Below are 15,900 nucleotides of genomic sequence, written 5' to 3' on the forward strand. Positions count from 1 at the left end.
CGTTTCATGAAAATGTGAAGTACTGAGGTTTAAAGATATACTCTAGGATTATATGTACCTACAATATAAATGGTTTGTTTTATTTCACTCTAGATTTCCATTGTGGGGATGTACAGTGCTTATTTCAGCTACATTTGTATTTGTGCAGCTCCCATCTGTAATAACATAATCACGAGTTGCAAAGGCTCTTCCGTGGTCCTGTCTTCTGTTAGATATTTCCAGGTGGTCTGAGCCCCGGGATGGAGAGCATGACGGGCTGTGAGTGGGTCGCAGATTAGCTGGTTCATTCTCTGAGTACATGGCACTTTGAGCAGACATGTGTTTAAAATGGCAGGAGAGATTGTGGGGCCCCCACGCACTGAGCACTCCAGTGATGGATGCCTCTGCCTCTATCGGAGGATTTGCGAAGCACAAACAGATCTGAGCAATGAACTGTGGCGAGTAGGAGTATCTCTCTAAGCTTTCCAAACTTTAACTTTGTATGTCCAGAGAGCAGAGCAGAGCAGGGAGGCGAATGGGGGGGGGGGGTTAGAGCGATACAATGCATCTTTACATTTGATTCATTTGATTGCATTTGAATAAAAAGGAAAAAAAGCACATTACCTATCAAAGGGATATGTTAGAGGAATATTGATAATTTGTGGTTGGCTGCCTTCACCAGTGATCATGCGTTTTCCTCTAAAACAGAGGATTTACAGCACCTTGGTGTAGGAGTGTAATGACTGTGAGATCTGTGAGGCCTGACGGCTGCTCCTGACAGCGAGAGTCTTATTTACATCCCTTTCAACTGTGAAAAATGAAGGATTAATGTCCAGAAGCCCTGCTTTTTTAAACACAAGGCAGGAGGAGAGGCAGATAATACCAAGGCTTTGTTCTCCCCCTTAGTCGTTATATCAGACTGAACTTTTTGTGTAATAATACTTACAGTAACGTGACCCCATATGCAGATATTTGCATTGTTTGACGTGGCAGAAATGGGTCTTCAGGTTCATATCCGGTCAGTATGTAAATGAACATGCGCATGTTTGATTTAGCCTCTCCTGCAAGTGTGACCTGATTGCGGCAAATCTTCATGCAGATGTCAAAATATTGGCATGCTAAGAGACTGATTGTTTCAGACTAATGGTCACTCAGCCTCTCTGATTGGTGCGCTTGGCTGCACTTCTCCGGGAACCCGGCCTGTCATTGGCCCCTTGCGGATTTAGCGATATGAAAATTTGCATTCAGTTCACTTTATTGTTTTCTTGTTGTCTGTTAATTCCAGTCTACAGAGCAGCCAGTGACCCATGGCCTGGAAACTCCTCTGTCTCCAGCCAACTGCCTGAGCAGGGCTTAAAAAAACTCACACGTTTGAAACTTAATTCTGATTTTTTTTTTTTTAACAATAATGAATAAAGTAATTGTCCTTTTGACTTACATCCAACACTGTTCACTTATTGACAGTAATAAATATTCCTCAATATGATAATAAAATGAAATTCCACTTTTGATTGACTGGCTCACTTGGCCACAAATTTATTTTTCAACCCCTGCATCCAGGCAAGTTAATGAAGCATTAATAGGATTTTCTGTTTATTTAATTGCAATGCTAAGAAGTCCTTATCCCAAATCATTATACATGCAGTGTCGAAAACTGCATGTTAAAACCCAAAACTAGATAAAAATTCAATAACTTGATAGGACACCATGTTTTTATTATTTGATTGCATAACATTAAATGAACTGAGCCCTCACAGCTTTTATGCCAAAAGAAAATGTTGGCCATCTTCCACCCAGAACAGCAAGTCGACTTGGCCAAGAATATGTCAACTTTGTAAAGAAAGCCATGCTGCAGATGCTTTTAGCTTATGGTGGGTGTACTTGGTGATTAGCTTTAACACAAACACTGCAGTATAAATTATTTTGAGCTTGTTAATGAATTTATTTATTTTACATTAATTACATAAGGCAAAGATTTTTTTTTGTTGAATATGTGAAGGACATAAAAGCAGCAGAGAGAGGGGCAGAAGGAGGAGGTGGAGAAAGGGGGGAAGCAGGAGGCATATTGGGCTGCATTTTTGTTAAGCCTGTGCATCTGGGAGCAGCATGCTTGTAAACCATAGCATCCCTCCGCATCACATGAAAGCTATGGTGGTTTTTGTTTTTTTGAAGAATCTAAAATGCATTGTTTTTTCCCTTCTATCCTCCCTTTCTATTGGTTTAAAGAGCAGACATGGTAGGAATTCATAGCATGCGAAGGGCCCTGGATACGAAAGAATGTCATAATAAGGACTAGATTGCGTTTCCTTTTTTTTCCACTCTAACAATGACTTTGTGCTTTGGAGTAGGTGTAGCTGGGAACATAATCCATGATCAAATCCCTATATGCATTTGATCTTTAAGCAATAGGTCATATGGTGAAATTATTTATAGACATCATATAGATATAGAGATCATTATAGTTGTGCACTGTGCAACTATAACGTTTTCCGGAGACTGAATCCCTCAGTGCTTGTATTTTAAATATGTAACATGATGACCTGCTGTGAGCTTGTTGTAAATGATTATAAAATGAATGAAACTCTCATTTCTCTCTGACTCTTGCAGTTATCTACCATGGTTTGAAATCTACTACAAGCTGCTCAATACCCTGGCAGACTACCTGACGAAACAACAGGTAATCATATATTTTGGATGCATGCACTATTTATACTTGTATGCATATGTGTATGTATAAGGTGCAGTGTGTGTATGTTGCATAAAAGATAAGAGAAACAAAAGACAGTATGATTTGACTGCAAGACAAGCCTACAGTTCATTGTTTTTCTAACTGTATTGTGGTAAGATATTTTCCTCCATTCTGTTCGTCTGCATGCTGCATGTTGTCTTTTGTTCACCGTCTTGGGCTCAACTTGGTTCCTGTTGTTAGCAGCAACAATGTTGACATTTCACAGACCAAACGCTGATCTGACACTAGAAGTTATTCCTGATGATTTACTGGAAAACAAATCGTTAGGAGAAAGGAAAAAAAAAAATACACACACACACAAACATGCACACAAATGCTTGTACTTCACAAAAGTCTTTTCCCCTGACTATTCACTGCAGTGTACTTGCAAAGGGAGAGGAAATGTAAAATATGCAACAAACTGGGGAGATGTGCAGCGTCTAGTGCATAGGGTGTCGGTGATGTTTCACTGTTTAAACAGAGGATGAGAGAGGAGGAGGAGGAGAGGAGGAGGAGAGGAGGAGGAGGAGAGGAGGAGGAGAGGAGGAGAGGAGGAGAAGGGAGGTTGGGAGAGAAGCAGGGAGCTCTGGGACCACTTTCAATTGTCATGTAGTCACTGCTTCTTCCAAGATCCACAGAGAACACTGATCAGGACAAAGTGTCGTACTAAAGAAGACAGTGACAAAAGACTTCACATAAACATTCAACATACATGCACAGAAATCTGCAATCGAAAGGAATTCAGGAGAATACTCTAATGGAGAGAGAAAAGCAAACAAAATAGGACGGTTTGTGAGTTTGGAAGAGAGAGAGACAGAAAGATTGCTGGAAATCCTGGGTGACTGAAGTGTTAGTGTGCATGATTTGGTTTCTATTTACCCCGCTGTCCGTTCCAGGCGAGAGGGAGATGTTGACAGACGAGGGAAGACAGAAGAGCGATGAGGGTTTAAGGCGAGGGGTAAATGAACTGTTTCCCCAGGCTGTGTTGCTGACCATGCGTGTGAGCATTGAGCCTCTCATGACAGGAGGCTGTTCGATTGCACACACCCTAACACCCCCTCCCTCCTACCCTTCCTCTTCTCTTTACTGTATACTGCCGCCCATTGCTTCCAATTCTCTCTGGCTCACGCGCACGCACACGCGCACATATTTCCTCAAAAAAGCAACGACTTGTAGCCAAAACCAAAACAAGGTTCTGGGAGAGGGCAGCAGAAGAAGCTAAAACAAACAAACAACAATGCCCAGCCTCTATGTTCACAGTAGTTAGTTTAGTTTAAGTACAAGTTGCTCTCCCCCCCCTCCCAGTTCTCCAGCGAGACACCCGAGAGTGTAAATAGCAGTCTTGTCATAGAGCTCATAAATGCTGGAAGAATAATCTCGGGGCCTGTTCTGTGGTCAAACTAGCTCTCTGACGGCTTCCTACAGCCCCTGTCTTTGGAGTGGGGACCCCTGCTTAATTACCGTCAGCCCGCTGTTGGCCGTAAATCAACGCTGCTGGATAATAAGCGTCTGCAGCCCCACACTCAGCGTCTTTTAACCTCACCATTTCTCGTTAAACATATGTCAGTCGGATGTTGTCGAGCCCTTCAGGCCTCGCTGCAGGATTGCCCCCTGGTCTGCAGCAGCGCCCGTCCCAGTACTGTTGTTAAGATTGACACATAACTTGTGACATCAACAAAAGGAGTAAATAAAATTTGTGTCCTATGTTTTTATGTTTTTTTTTTCTTCCTCTTTTGTTGTTTGTTTCTCTCCCCTAGGAAAATGACTTGAATGACATGCTGAATTCTCTCTATGATCTGCCTGTGCCAAAGCCCTTCACGCCAGTCAACCTGAGTGTGGTAGGTACAGATCTTATATTCCCCCTTATCAGAGGCAAGACAGCTGAGATAGAGACAGAGAGAGGGAAAGAGGGACAGGTAGGTTGCTGTAGCAGTTTGTTGCATCAGGAAGGGGGACTGGAGAGAAAAAGAGGAGATGAGTTGGCGGAAGTCGTTAAAAGTGGAGTGAGAGACACCAAAGACTAAATGTACGATAGAAAAAAGTGGGGACAGAAAAGGAGGAATAATAAGTAAAATGAAATGGACACAAAGAAGACGAGAGGAAACAAAGATGGCATAAAACGGAAAGGAAATGGGGCAGACAGGCCGAAACTCCAGAAAGTGTGGAGGTTGAGATGAAGATAAATGAGCGAATGGCAGAAGGAGACGGAGAGTACAGAGCAGGAGGAGGTTATGATACACTACGTAGGAACAGAGAGACACAGAGGGCCCAGGACTGACACTGTGTTTGGAAACAAGAAGTGGCGCTAACAGGTTTTTGTGTGATAAGCACAAGCTGGACATGTTTAAACTTGAAGGGTCCTTTCACAACTCGTCATGTCTCCTGCTTATCAAAAAGTGAAATGCCTTAATGAGCCCAGGTCCCTCAAAGTCAGCCTGTGTTTGAGTTAACTCTGACACAATCTCTCCTCGCGTGTTTCCAGCTCATACATAAAACACTCACTTTCAAACAGCGGTTGCTTCCGTAAGCCTGGCCAATTTAAGGGGAATGCGGTGGTTTTCAGTGAGACTGCTCAGCTCACCATGTTTTGTTCTGTAATATCTCCGTTTTTTTATTTGCCAAGACTCCACACCATAATGGGATCTAAAGAGTTCCAGGGTTGGCCTTTGTCCTCGAGGGCCACCGCTCCTTTTTTTTGGACCAATTAAACAAGCAACTGTAGGTCTTTTCAGAAGCAGAGGTCTCAGAAGGATCCAGCTCTAATTACACAGATGAATTAACTACACAACAAGATAAATATGAGGTAATCAATATATCCCCATGCAGGTTAACAAGGTCAAGTAGGATTCATTGTGATTCATTGTTTTTCTTTGTGTGAGTTTTCTTCTACCAGCTGTATATGTGAACAAAAGCTTTTCATCTGAATCTCAGAGCTTCATTGGAGAAGAAGCCCTGGAGAACAGAGGTGATAGCTTCATCTTTTCTGGAGGAGCCACTAGTTTGATATTTAATTGATGAAGCAGAATTATTCCCTTAAAAAAAGGTTTTTTTGTTTTATCATGGCAGCCAAGAAGAAGAATCATTGTCCCCTTTCATGTGTGAACCCTGTTTTGCTCTCTCTCTCTCCCTCTCTTATTGTGCAAGAATGAACAGTTGTATATTGCCACTGGGCAAGTACTGAGAGATCGGCGAAGCAAGGAGCCGGTGAGTGGAGGGGAATGAGTGAACGGCAGAAAAGGGAGGAGGGAAGGAGGCTGCTGTGAAATATGAAACTGCTGCTATACTAATCGCATGGGAGCCACGGATTTCCAATTTGGCCAAATAAGCTGCGCTATCTTTTTAAATATAACAAAAACAAACTATCCTGGGCCTTGGTGTATGTTTCTTCTCCTCTGGAAAACAATCAAACTTTGTAAATGATTAATGCCCTTCCACACTGCTATATTCTCTCTGAATATCAAAAGTTTTGGTTTTTTTCCTTCTCTTTATGTTTAAAGCAAAGGCAATTGTGCTCAAAAAATCTCCTTGATGCCTTTCCAGTTAACCCACTTTCAATGTTTTCATATAAACAAGTCTTCGAAAGAACAAGAAAAAAGCAGATAAGCAAGCAAACAGCCAATGAAAGCCTGGGTTGACTTGAGGAGCGTGGCTTGTGATTATCACAGTGCTATGAATTTGTAGACCAACAGGGAAACATTATGTAGCACACAGAGCACAAGAAAAGAAAAACAGAGATATACTGTAGTTACTGTATGTGCTTTTGGGTGGCTGTCCTTACCCTCAGAAGTACTGCCCCAAGTCCCTGATCTTTTACCAGTTTGTTTATCTGCAGTTGCTCTTTTATTTGATTTCAATTACTCTATTACAAGTCTCTGTTTAGTCGACTATGAAAAGGTTTTCCTCTCCACATATTATCAAAGATGATTAAGGAAGCAAAGATGTTCAGATCACATCATTTTCAGAAGAGCTGCAATGCGTATTTCAGAAAGGAGGCAAAGATAAGTTGCATTCACTGAAAAGTTTATTCAAATGCACGAATTCCAAATAACTAACCAGCGGTTTGTCTTTGAATAGAAACAAATGTGTTGCCATGCATCAGAATTCACACTTATCATCACCCAATATAATTTTCATAAAAATCATGAAATATAACTTTGTTTTGTCCCATTGCGCCTCACTCCAGGGCAGAAAAACCTAGAGCGTTTGTCTTTTTTTCTTGCTTATTGGCAAAATTGCCCAATAAATAAAACGGTTATTTTATGTTTTTAATCTGCTGAAAATGTGTGTTTTTAACACATTTAAGTCATGTATTGTTACTGGAAACGAGGAAAACAGCTTCTGGTCAGATCTAAGAAATGATTACACTCTATGCTTATTCATGAGTTTTGTTCGGTGCAAATGCTGTAGCTAGATCGGAAGAAGCCTTAGATCTCTTTTAACTGGCTTATCAAAAGTACAAATTTATTTGTATTTTGCTGAAATGCAAGTTATAATGGTAGCTGTACAAAATATCTGCAAAATCTGCTTGGAAAGTGTGGTTTTAGTAATTCAAACCTTCACTCACCAGAGTGTGTAGGAGTTGACTAAACGTTTGCTCGTGTATCGTTTGCCCAGGAAAAAAAAAAAAAAACCTCAAATGGCAAAGCCTTGGATGTTGGTTCCAGTTTAGTGTTTGTTTGTGCTGCATCTTTATCTCATCTAAGCTTTGCTCCACAACAACAATGACCGTCCTCTGGGAATAAAACGATTGTTTACTCATGATAATTGTTTTCATATTGCTCACACTTAATACACTTGCACTTAGGGAGTGAAATATATTAGTTTGTTTTCCACTTAATGAAATGTTTCGGTGTCACCAATCAAACAAACCATTGCTTTTTTTTTTTTAGCATTACGGTCTTGAACAGTGTTTCAGATTGATAACTCCTAGTTATCAAATTGGTCGGTAAAAATGTCCTGTTGCTGACTGAATATAAAGTGAAGTAAGATTTCAGTATCAGATGAAAAGACAACACTGACTACCATCATGTTATGTATTAAAATGTGCTCATGACTTTTCAGTATGGGAAAAGACTATACCTGTACACAAATCATGGAACAGGGTTCAGAGTTGTTTAAAAAAAAAAATCATACTAGGTTGAATCAAATTGTTGCTCAACATGTAAAGCAGATATTTTTCCATTGTTGTGACTTTTTATATGTTCAAGAATTTTTTTTCTGTCTGACTGATGTGCTTCTTCCTCTTGTCTATCTTATGGCTCCATAATCAGAGACATTTTTCTTTTGTGGTGGTGATACTTTCGCTGGGTTGCTGACTTTGAATGGCTCTTGTATTATTTTCTTTGTAATTTAATGTATTACTGTTCAGTTGTCTTGTTTTAGGAGGTTATTTAGCTGGTCATGTTTTTTTTCCCCTATTTCTTTTTTCATCCTTTCAGAGTGGAGGCTGTCTCTTGATCAGTCTCAGGTCTTGAAGGGAATGCTAGCTGTTTTGCAACCAACTGTCAAATGTTGGATGTCGATCCTCTTGCCACTTCATCCACAGCTCAAGTATACTCTCTACTATCAGAAGAAACACCCACAATAATTTCATATTCATTTTATTGAATAAGTGAAATACCAGTCACAAAAGTGAATGTTTTAAAGTCTGAATTAATTCCACCATTTTACTTTAAATATTGTGTTTACAATGTGAGAGAATCTACTGTGAGTGCTGCACATTGGATTTACACCAAGAACTGCAACAGATGGTTGAGTGAAGGCCTGGAGACACGCAGGTGTACTAGAGATAGAGCAGAGAGGGTGTGTGTGTGTGTGTGTGAGAGAGAGAGAGACACACACAATGGTGTGTTTCACTTGGTGGTTTGTCTACCTCCAAACAGCACCTCTCTCAGGCCCCTTTGATCTGAACACTGAACCTGCCCTGCTCTCCCAAAGTGAGACAGGCAGCCCTGTGATCCTCTAAACAACCGGTGTGTGTGTGTGTGTGTGTGTGTGTGTGTGTGTGTGTGTGTGTGTGTGTGTGTGTGTGTGTTGGTTGGTGCTCTGCAAGCCTTTTTAATGCTTAAATAAAGACTCAGTTTTTCCACCGGAGACATCACCCCAGTCTGTGTCTATGGGGAGCTGAGCTGCTATTGAGCTTTCTCTGTTCTGTAGGCCTGATAAAAGCATTGCCACAGTTCAGACACCAGCTCAGCAATTCATATAGACAGAGCTGAAGATGAGCCATAAATCATAGAACAAAGTGAACGGCCTTTTTCTCCCCTCTTCCCCTCATTCTCTTCTGCGTGAGTTGTATGCTTCACTTGTGACCTTTCCTCTTCTTTCTCCTGCATGTTTGTGTTTTCACAGCACTCCTACTTCATCGCCCCAGATATCAATGGACTGCCAACTATCCCTGAGAGTGTAAGTATTCATTGAAAAGACAAGAAAAAGAGACAGAGGGAGATAAAGAGAAATCCCTCTCTTCTGGAAACATCTCTGCCTCTAATCGTTTTTAATCAAATACACATGTCACTGTTTGAAACTGTTGCATCATCCTCTTGTTTCAGTTGTATCTCCTGTGGTGCTTGTACTTTTAATGTCGAAGTTCAATGATTGGCTTGGGTATTACAAGATTCAAACTGAGCGCATGTTCTTTGTTGATTTTTTTGTATTCAAATCTTAGCTCAAATCTTTGACAGGGGACACCAGGCAAAGACAAATATCAGTCCCACAGTTTTACATGCATGCAAATGTTATCCATTTTCTATACATGACTAAATTATACAGATCAAAGATATGAATTTGTATTTATTATCAATTTATATTGACTACTAAACGGTATGTTCTATGATGGAAGTCCGAGTCCTTTGTCAGCCGGTACTGTATGTCTCTGCGGCACACTCTGGCACTCTCACAGCCTGCAGCATTGACACTTTACTGTAAGCAAGTTGTGCTAGGACAGTTTGTTATATACCTGAATGTCCTTCTGTTCCCGTCTATCTCCAGAGAAACCTGACAGAGTACTTTGTGGCTGTGGACATCAACAACATGCTCCAGCTCTACGCCAGTATGCTGCATGAACGGCGCATCATCATTACCTCAAGCAAGCTTAGCACTGTGAGTCCATTCCCTCCAAGTCCATCTCTCCGCTGCAGTCGGTTCTCGTGTCAGACCTGTCAGGCACAGGCACGAAACGAGTTAGGAAACGCTTCAAAAAACGCACCTACTTGAAGAATTATTAATTTAAAAACATGTATGTGTGCGTGTTGTCACTTTTGATTCAAGTAGAGGTGAACCTGTCAGTTTTAAAATGTTGATTGTAAATCACTTGTGTATTAAAAAAAAAATAAAAAAAAAAAATCATAATATAAAATTTGTTTACTTATGTGCAGTCATACAGTCACATTTGTTAATTTTGGCTTCATATGGAGTTCAGTTACCAAATTACCCGTCCGAAAAACTAGTTAGCTTAAGTGCGTGTACTGCTCTCTAGATTGAACACGATTCCCTTCATCAATATTCCAGCAGGATATCAAACCCTAAATAGCTCGATGAGAATATTTATCTGACATGGCTACACCACTTGTACAGAGAGAGCTGAACTGATCTGTCGCCCTCCAACCCCCACCCCTCACCCATCCCTGCAGTCAGACAGCACTATCACGAAGCCCTGACAAGCTGTGAAACCCACACTAAAGTTGGATTATATGTGACTGTTTGTCCTGTAAAGCCAAGATATTAATGTCCAAAAAAGCCTTAAATTATCCGTTATTACGCGTCTAAAATCTCTCCCATAATTTAAAGTTACTTCTGTCTGTCTGTATGAGGGAGGATATCTCTCCGTGTCTTTCTCTCCTCTTCCTCCCTCTGTTCTTCATTCCTTCTCTCCCCCCCTGTTATCTTTGTGGCTGACGAGGCAGAGCCCAATGTTTATGACAGAGGAGATGGGAGAGGGAAGTGATGTCATCTAAGTCTATCTGTATCTGCGGTGTAGCTGGTCCTGCCATGCTATCTACAAGTCTGCAGAACACTTTACAGCCGGAGGGGCCTGCGGTGGTGTTGGGTGTTGGAGGGAGCAGTTCCCAAGGTCTCCTGCGGGAGTTATAATCAGGAGGAGGTGTAAAGATTACCCAGCCCTCTGAGAATTTCACCTGTCTCCCCTCAGCTCCTCAGACCAGCAGCACCTCTGCTCAGGGTCGAGGCAGCACACTGCGCTGTGACACGAGCAGTGCTTGATGTAAATTATCAGACTCAAGGGTGAGAGTGTTTTTCTTTTTTAGCAGGAAGAGGAGGTGGAGGGGATTTTTGTCTGTGATTTACAGTTTTCTGCAGCTTCAAGACAAATCTTGGCTTGTTTTTATAACGAATATATGCCGACAGGATATTTTAAGAGCTTCCCCGTCAGACCTTAAACTCTAAGCCTTTTATCCTCTGTAATTCTTCATCCACTCATCTATCCATCCATCTTCCTCAGGGAGAGGTGTTTTGGTTTGGTTGCGATATATGTCAGGCACTGTACTACAAAGGTATTTTCACATCTCCATTGGGATTACTTGCAGGCCTAGTGTTATTACTGCTCCTGTGATGCGTTATTTTTGCTGTTGGGTAGATTGACCTCAGAGTTCAAGTGGAAATGGCTGCCATGATTCTTGAAGCCAGCCATCTAACTATATACGTACTTAACTGAAAACAGCCCCATTGTCATCCACACCACTGTCTTCTGATCAAATGTCTTAAAGGATGAGAGATATAATTTACGTCAGAGTTTGTCAAAATGTTCGTTAAAGTGAGCGTTGGCAGTCACTGGATGGACAGGAACTATTTCTACTTTCCACAGATAGAAGATGTATGAGCGGAGGTATTGTTAGTAACATCGTTAGTACCATCCAGCTGCTTTTCACCACCTCCGCCTGTCCACTGTCTCAGCCAAGCAGAGAGAAACGGGGAATAGAAAGACGAAAGAGAGGGAGACACACACACACACACACACACACACACACACACTGATATACGGCATTTATTCTGCCTGCTCTAGGTGCTGCCTGCGTTAAAGCCCCCGGTGAACCCAGCGTGTCAGTCTGTCGGTACATGGCTGGCGTGTCTCGCAAGCAGCCAAAAGCAAAAGAATAAATCATGATCTTACAACAATGCGTCAGTTGACTTATTGCTGTTTCGTGACCGGAGGTGAATGGTACCACTGTTTTAAAAGGCCGGTTGGCGGTGGCGCAGGGGCAGGAGCCAGCCGTGCGTGCAGCCTTGTCATAGGCCCGTATAATAGGGCTGCATCGGCCCTTCCTCTAACTAGTCAGTGGGGAGGACGCACCCCCTCTCCCCCTCCCCCCTGCGTCTTTCATCTGCCGAGGCCCCCCAGCTCTCGAGCCTAGCCTCTGCCCTGCCTCTCGCCCAAACTCACACAGCCCAGGCCTCGGCACCGGCTGACAGCAGCCCTCTCATCAGGCTGTCAGGCCTATGCTAACAAGGAGCTATCCATCCACTGTGCCCTAGAGTGCCAGCTGTCTCTCTGTTTCCAGCCTTTTCCTCTGTTGTTCCTCTTCTCTCTTTCACTGACTTCTGTCCGTCTATCCCTTCTCTCTCTATCTTAGCTATTCTTTTCTCTCTGACATATTATTTTCTGTCCATCTGTCTCTTACTCTCTCTCTCTCTGACTTTGCCTCCCTCTTCCTGGGAGTCTTAATGTCTCTCTCTGGTTGTTGGGCAACTGTAGAACATCAGGACATCCTCTCTCTCCCTCCCCCCCCCTCCTCCCTCACCACCTTCTCCTCCATGTTGTCAATAGACTCATCTCTGCCCCATGCCTCTCCCTTAAGGTGTGTGTTGCGCTGCTATGCATGTGCATGTGCATATGTGCACGTAGTGGGTGTTTTTTTAAATTTATTTATTTATTTTTTCCATGCATCTGTTTGTGTGTGTCGTCTGCACTCACAGGTGTTTGTACCTTATGCCTCTTGTCTTCCTGTGAGAGAGTCGGTGTGCATGAGTGGGAGGCCTGGCGTTAGCTGTTACCTGCGCTGTCCTGCGTGCCCTCTTTCTCTCTCCTTGTGCCACCTACCTGTTTGTGGCACACTCGCATTGTTCCAGGCCTGACACCAGCATTTGTCAACAGAGGGAAAAGCAGAGCGTGGGTAATTGGCGACTTACTCGGTGCATGCGAGGGAAGAGGGAAGGGCTAACACAGCAATAGAGTAACAGGAGAAATGAGGTAGAGGTGGCGAAGGACAGAAGGAGGAGAGGAGGAAGACAGAATAAGTAGAGAAGACTTGGGAGGAAATTGAGGCTGGGAAAGGAAAAGAGAGGATTGAATTTGGAGAGTGCGTAGGGACGGCGTTGGAAGAAAAGGCCAGTGGAGGGGAAATGAGTGTTTAAGGCTGGTGTGAGGAGGTCAAGAGGACTCTGTTGATACCATTCCTCTTGTCAAATTGAATTACGTTGCCTCCAGCAGCAGCTATTTTTTGCTTCTTTTTTTTTTTCTCCTGTCACCACAGTTTAACATGTGCAAAAGGTTCCTTCGTCTAAAAAGAATATTTAAGCAGATAGAACAGTATTTATCTTGTCAGTTTGATAAGCAAGTTCAGTCACCATTATGCGGCCGCTTTTGTGTAAAATATGTAAATGTTGTGTAGGAGATGTTTCTTTATTTTCTGTCTTTGTTCACTTCAACATGTCCAGTTGTTCAGGTAAAGAGTGTTGGTGTGGGTGGTAACTCTGTTTTCTGACAGTCTACAGTGTTGAGGTCTCTGCTGGGTCCAACCCTTTAAGTAAACATCACTGTTGAAGGGTTATGTTGTTGTTCAGGCTTTAGAAAGGCAAATTCATCTGAATTAGATGAGAAGAAGAGTTGAGTTGGCTGACATGTAATTTATAATGTCTTTATTAATTGTGCAACCTTTGTCATCATTCTCCATTTCTGTGAAGTTGCAGTGGGAAAAATGTTTTATTAGTTATCCATTTGATGCTCTAAGTATGTAGTGTGTTCGCAATGCAGTGGCACAGTCACTGTACCATAAATTAAAAAAAAAAAAAAAAACACGTTCTCTGTGTTTTGAGTATGCTGTTGATGGACATTATTGTCCCACAAAGGAAATGGAGAAGCTGCTCACAGCTGGAAAATCTTAAAATAAATTATAGATGGTGGTAAAACGGCTCTGTGAAGACAGCTGAAAAAAAAGTAACTATAAAATTTTTGAAAACATTTTAATGTCTGTTTGAAGTTGAATTGGTGGTGACATTTCAATGTCTCAGTTTCATTGATTCCAGGGTCCCATTTCCTGCAAGTATAACACATACATGATTTTTTTTTTTTTTTTTTTTTTTTTTTTTACAGTACTAACTAAAAACACTATTCTAAGATATTTAGTGTGCGATATTTAGTCTATACTGTTGGCATGCAATAGGACACAGCAAACCATTCGCATAGATTACCTCCAGCCTCTTGGCTTAGGTTTCTTTACCTACTTCATTGTTGCAGTTCAATTTGTATCTCTTTACTTCATTCTTCCTTTACCTCCTTCCCTCCGTCTCTATGTCTCTCTGTTTTCTGTCTGTCCTTCCTTTGGTCTCACTGAATGGTTCTGGGAAAACCAGTATTAGCGTGGACACTTTCTGTCTCGGCTACAGCGCACTAAAAAGCTCTCAGGGCAGAACCAAAGACCTTGACTGCTTTTTGAAGCAGGCTGTCGCTGTATAATCGGTTAGCTTCTCTCAGAGGAAGGGGGCAACACACACACACACACACACACACACACACACACACACACACACACACACACAGTGTGAGAGGCAGGCAGCCCCTCATTACCGGGCAGAGCCCCGGTCCCTGAGGACTGGACCCAGCACCTAATCCTGTATTTGTTCTTGGGGACTGTATCTGTGATTCTCCATTGAATGGAATATTAAGCACCCAGGTCTTTTGTGGAGCGTGTAAGCCATTTGGCTCCACTCATCTATTATTTATCAGCCTGGCAAATATTTTATCAGCCTTAGCCTCTCATGACCCACTCTCATGTGAAGCCCCCCTCTAAATGAAGAAAAAAAAAAAAGAGGGGTATGATTTCTCTCTCTCTTTTCAATTTATCTTCCTTTTACTTTTTGCCTCATTTGTTTTAAAACCTGGACAAGGACACAGGGATTTGTATTAAGCTGAATTAGAGAAGCAAATATGTGAACTATTTCTCTGGAGCTCCTTCCAAGTTGCCTTATCTAAGGCACACTGCCACCTCCATCGCTTTGGAGATAGCAAATAAAAGAAAATCCGAGATCTACATTTGCTTTATAAATCATTATCTTAGTTTCAGACTCCCTTCTCAGCCAACTCCCCCAAGCCAGCCACCCAACCTGAGAAGAAGAGAGGCAGAGAGACTCCTGTTTTCACTTTCAACCTGAGAGTAAATCATGCCAGTTGGGGGGCTCACCTTGAGGCCTGGTGGAGATAATTGGAGTTGGTTAGCGAGGTGTTCTGTGCCATTACCTCCTGGTACCAGCGAATGGCTGGGGCTTGTCTCGCACTCCCAGAGGAGGAATACACTAGCCTGTTGGCTCTCCACTTAGTGTGTGTGTGTGTGTGTGCATGCGTGCACGTGTGACACGTGTACATAAGTGTGCATGCATAACCGCAGCCAGATTGGTGACCTCTCTTCATCACAATTTAATGGCCCCCTTACCATCATCGCTTTGGAAAAAGGGAGAAGGGTGTGATGGTTTTGATAGTCGCTTTTCCACCAAGTGTTTCACTTTCTCACATTAATATTCATAGCATTGATTTATTTTCAGAATTAACAAAAAAACAAACTGTTTGCGAGGGAATTAATCCTGACAGGAGCGTGGCATTGTTGTGTTTTATTTGAAGACAGCAGGCAGCAGAAATATGCATATGCAGATACGCAGAGCAAGACACCAATTAAATGTTGATTAAGTCCTAACTATTGTGGGACTGGGTGTGTGAGAGACAATAAAAAAAAAGGATCATGGCTTTTTCACTGGCTGATATGAAAAATGAATGCAGTTAAAACAAACATGCAAGGAGGGAGGCACATGGACACACATAAACACACACACACTTTTGGTTGTGAGATTTTTCAGATGTCCAGGCTTGATCTTTGGGCGGATTCAACAGGGTGGGGCCCTCTTTCTCTTTCTCTGGCAGCGATGCTTTTCAGCCTCCAACCTCACCCGCTTTTGGCCGGTCAATTGTG

The 15,900-nt window shown here is 42.3% G+C and overlaps 1 protein-coding gene across 2 annotated transcripts in view; it reads left to right on the forward strand.

The window, feature by feature from the left end:
* dennd1b (DENN/MADD domain containing 1B) overlaps positions 1-15,900 on the forward strand; it is a 105,874-nt gene that overhangs the window by 44,461 nt on the left and 45,513 nt on the right. The window contains exons 6-10 of one of the 2 annotated variants that reach the window (XM_069153282.1): positions 2,587-2,656; positions 4,465-4,545; positions 5,852-5,911; positions 9,059-9,112; positions 9,698-9,808. In XM_069153282.1, coding sequence (XP_069009383.1) covers positions 2,587-2,656; positions 4,465-4,545; positions 5,852-5,911; positions 9,059-9,112; positions 9,698-9,808 — 376 coding nt within the window. The remainder of the gene's footprint in view (positions 1-2,586; positions 2,657-4,464; positions 4,546-5,851; positions 5,912-9,058; positions 9,113-9,697; positions 9,809-15,900) is intronic. The other variant, XM_069153281.1, reaches the window with a different exon arrangement.

This window comes from Embiotoca jacksoni, unplaced genomic scaffold (genome assembly GCF_022577435.1).
Source record: "Embiotoca jacksoni isolate LCO1_2020_lvr unplaced genomic scaffold, fEmbJac1.0.p SCAF_19, whole genome shotgun sequence".
NCBI classification, from domain to species: Eukaryota; Metazoa; Chordata; class Actinopteri; family Embiotocidae; genus Embiotoca; species Embiotoca jacksoni.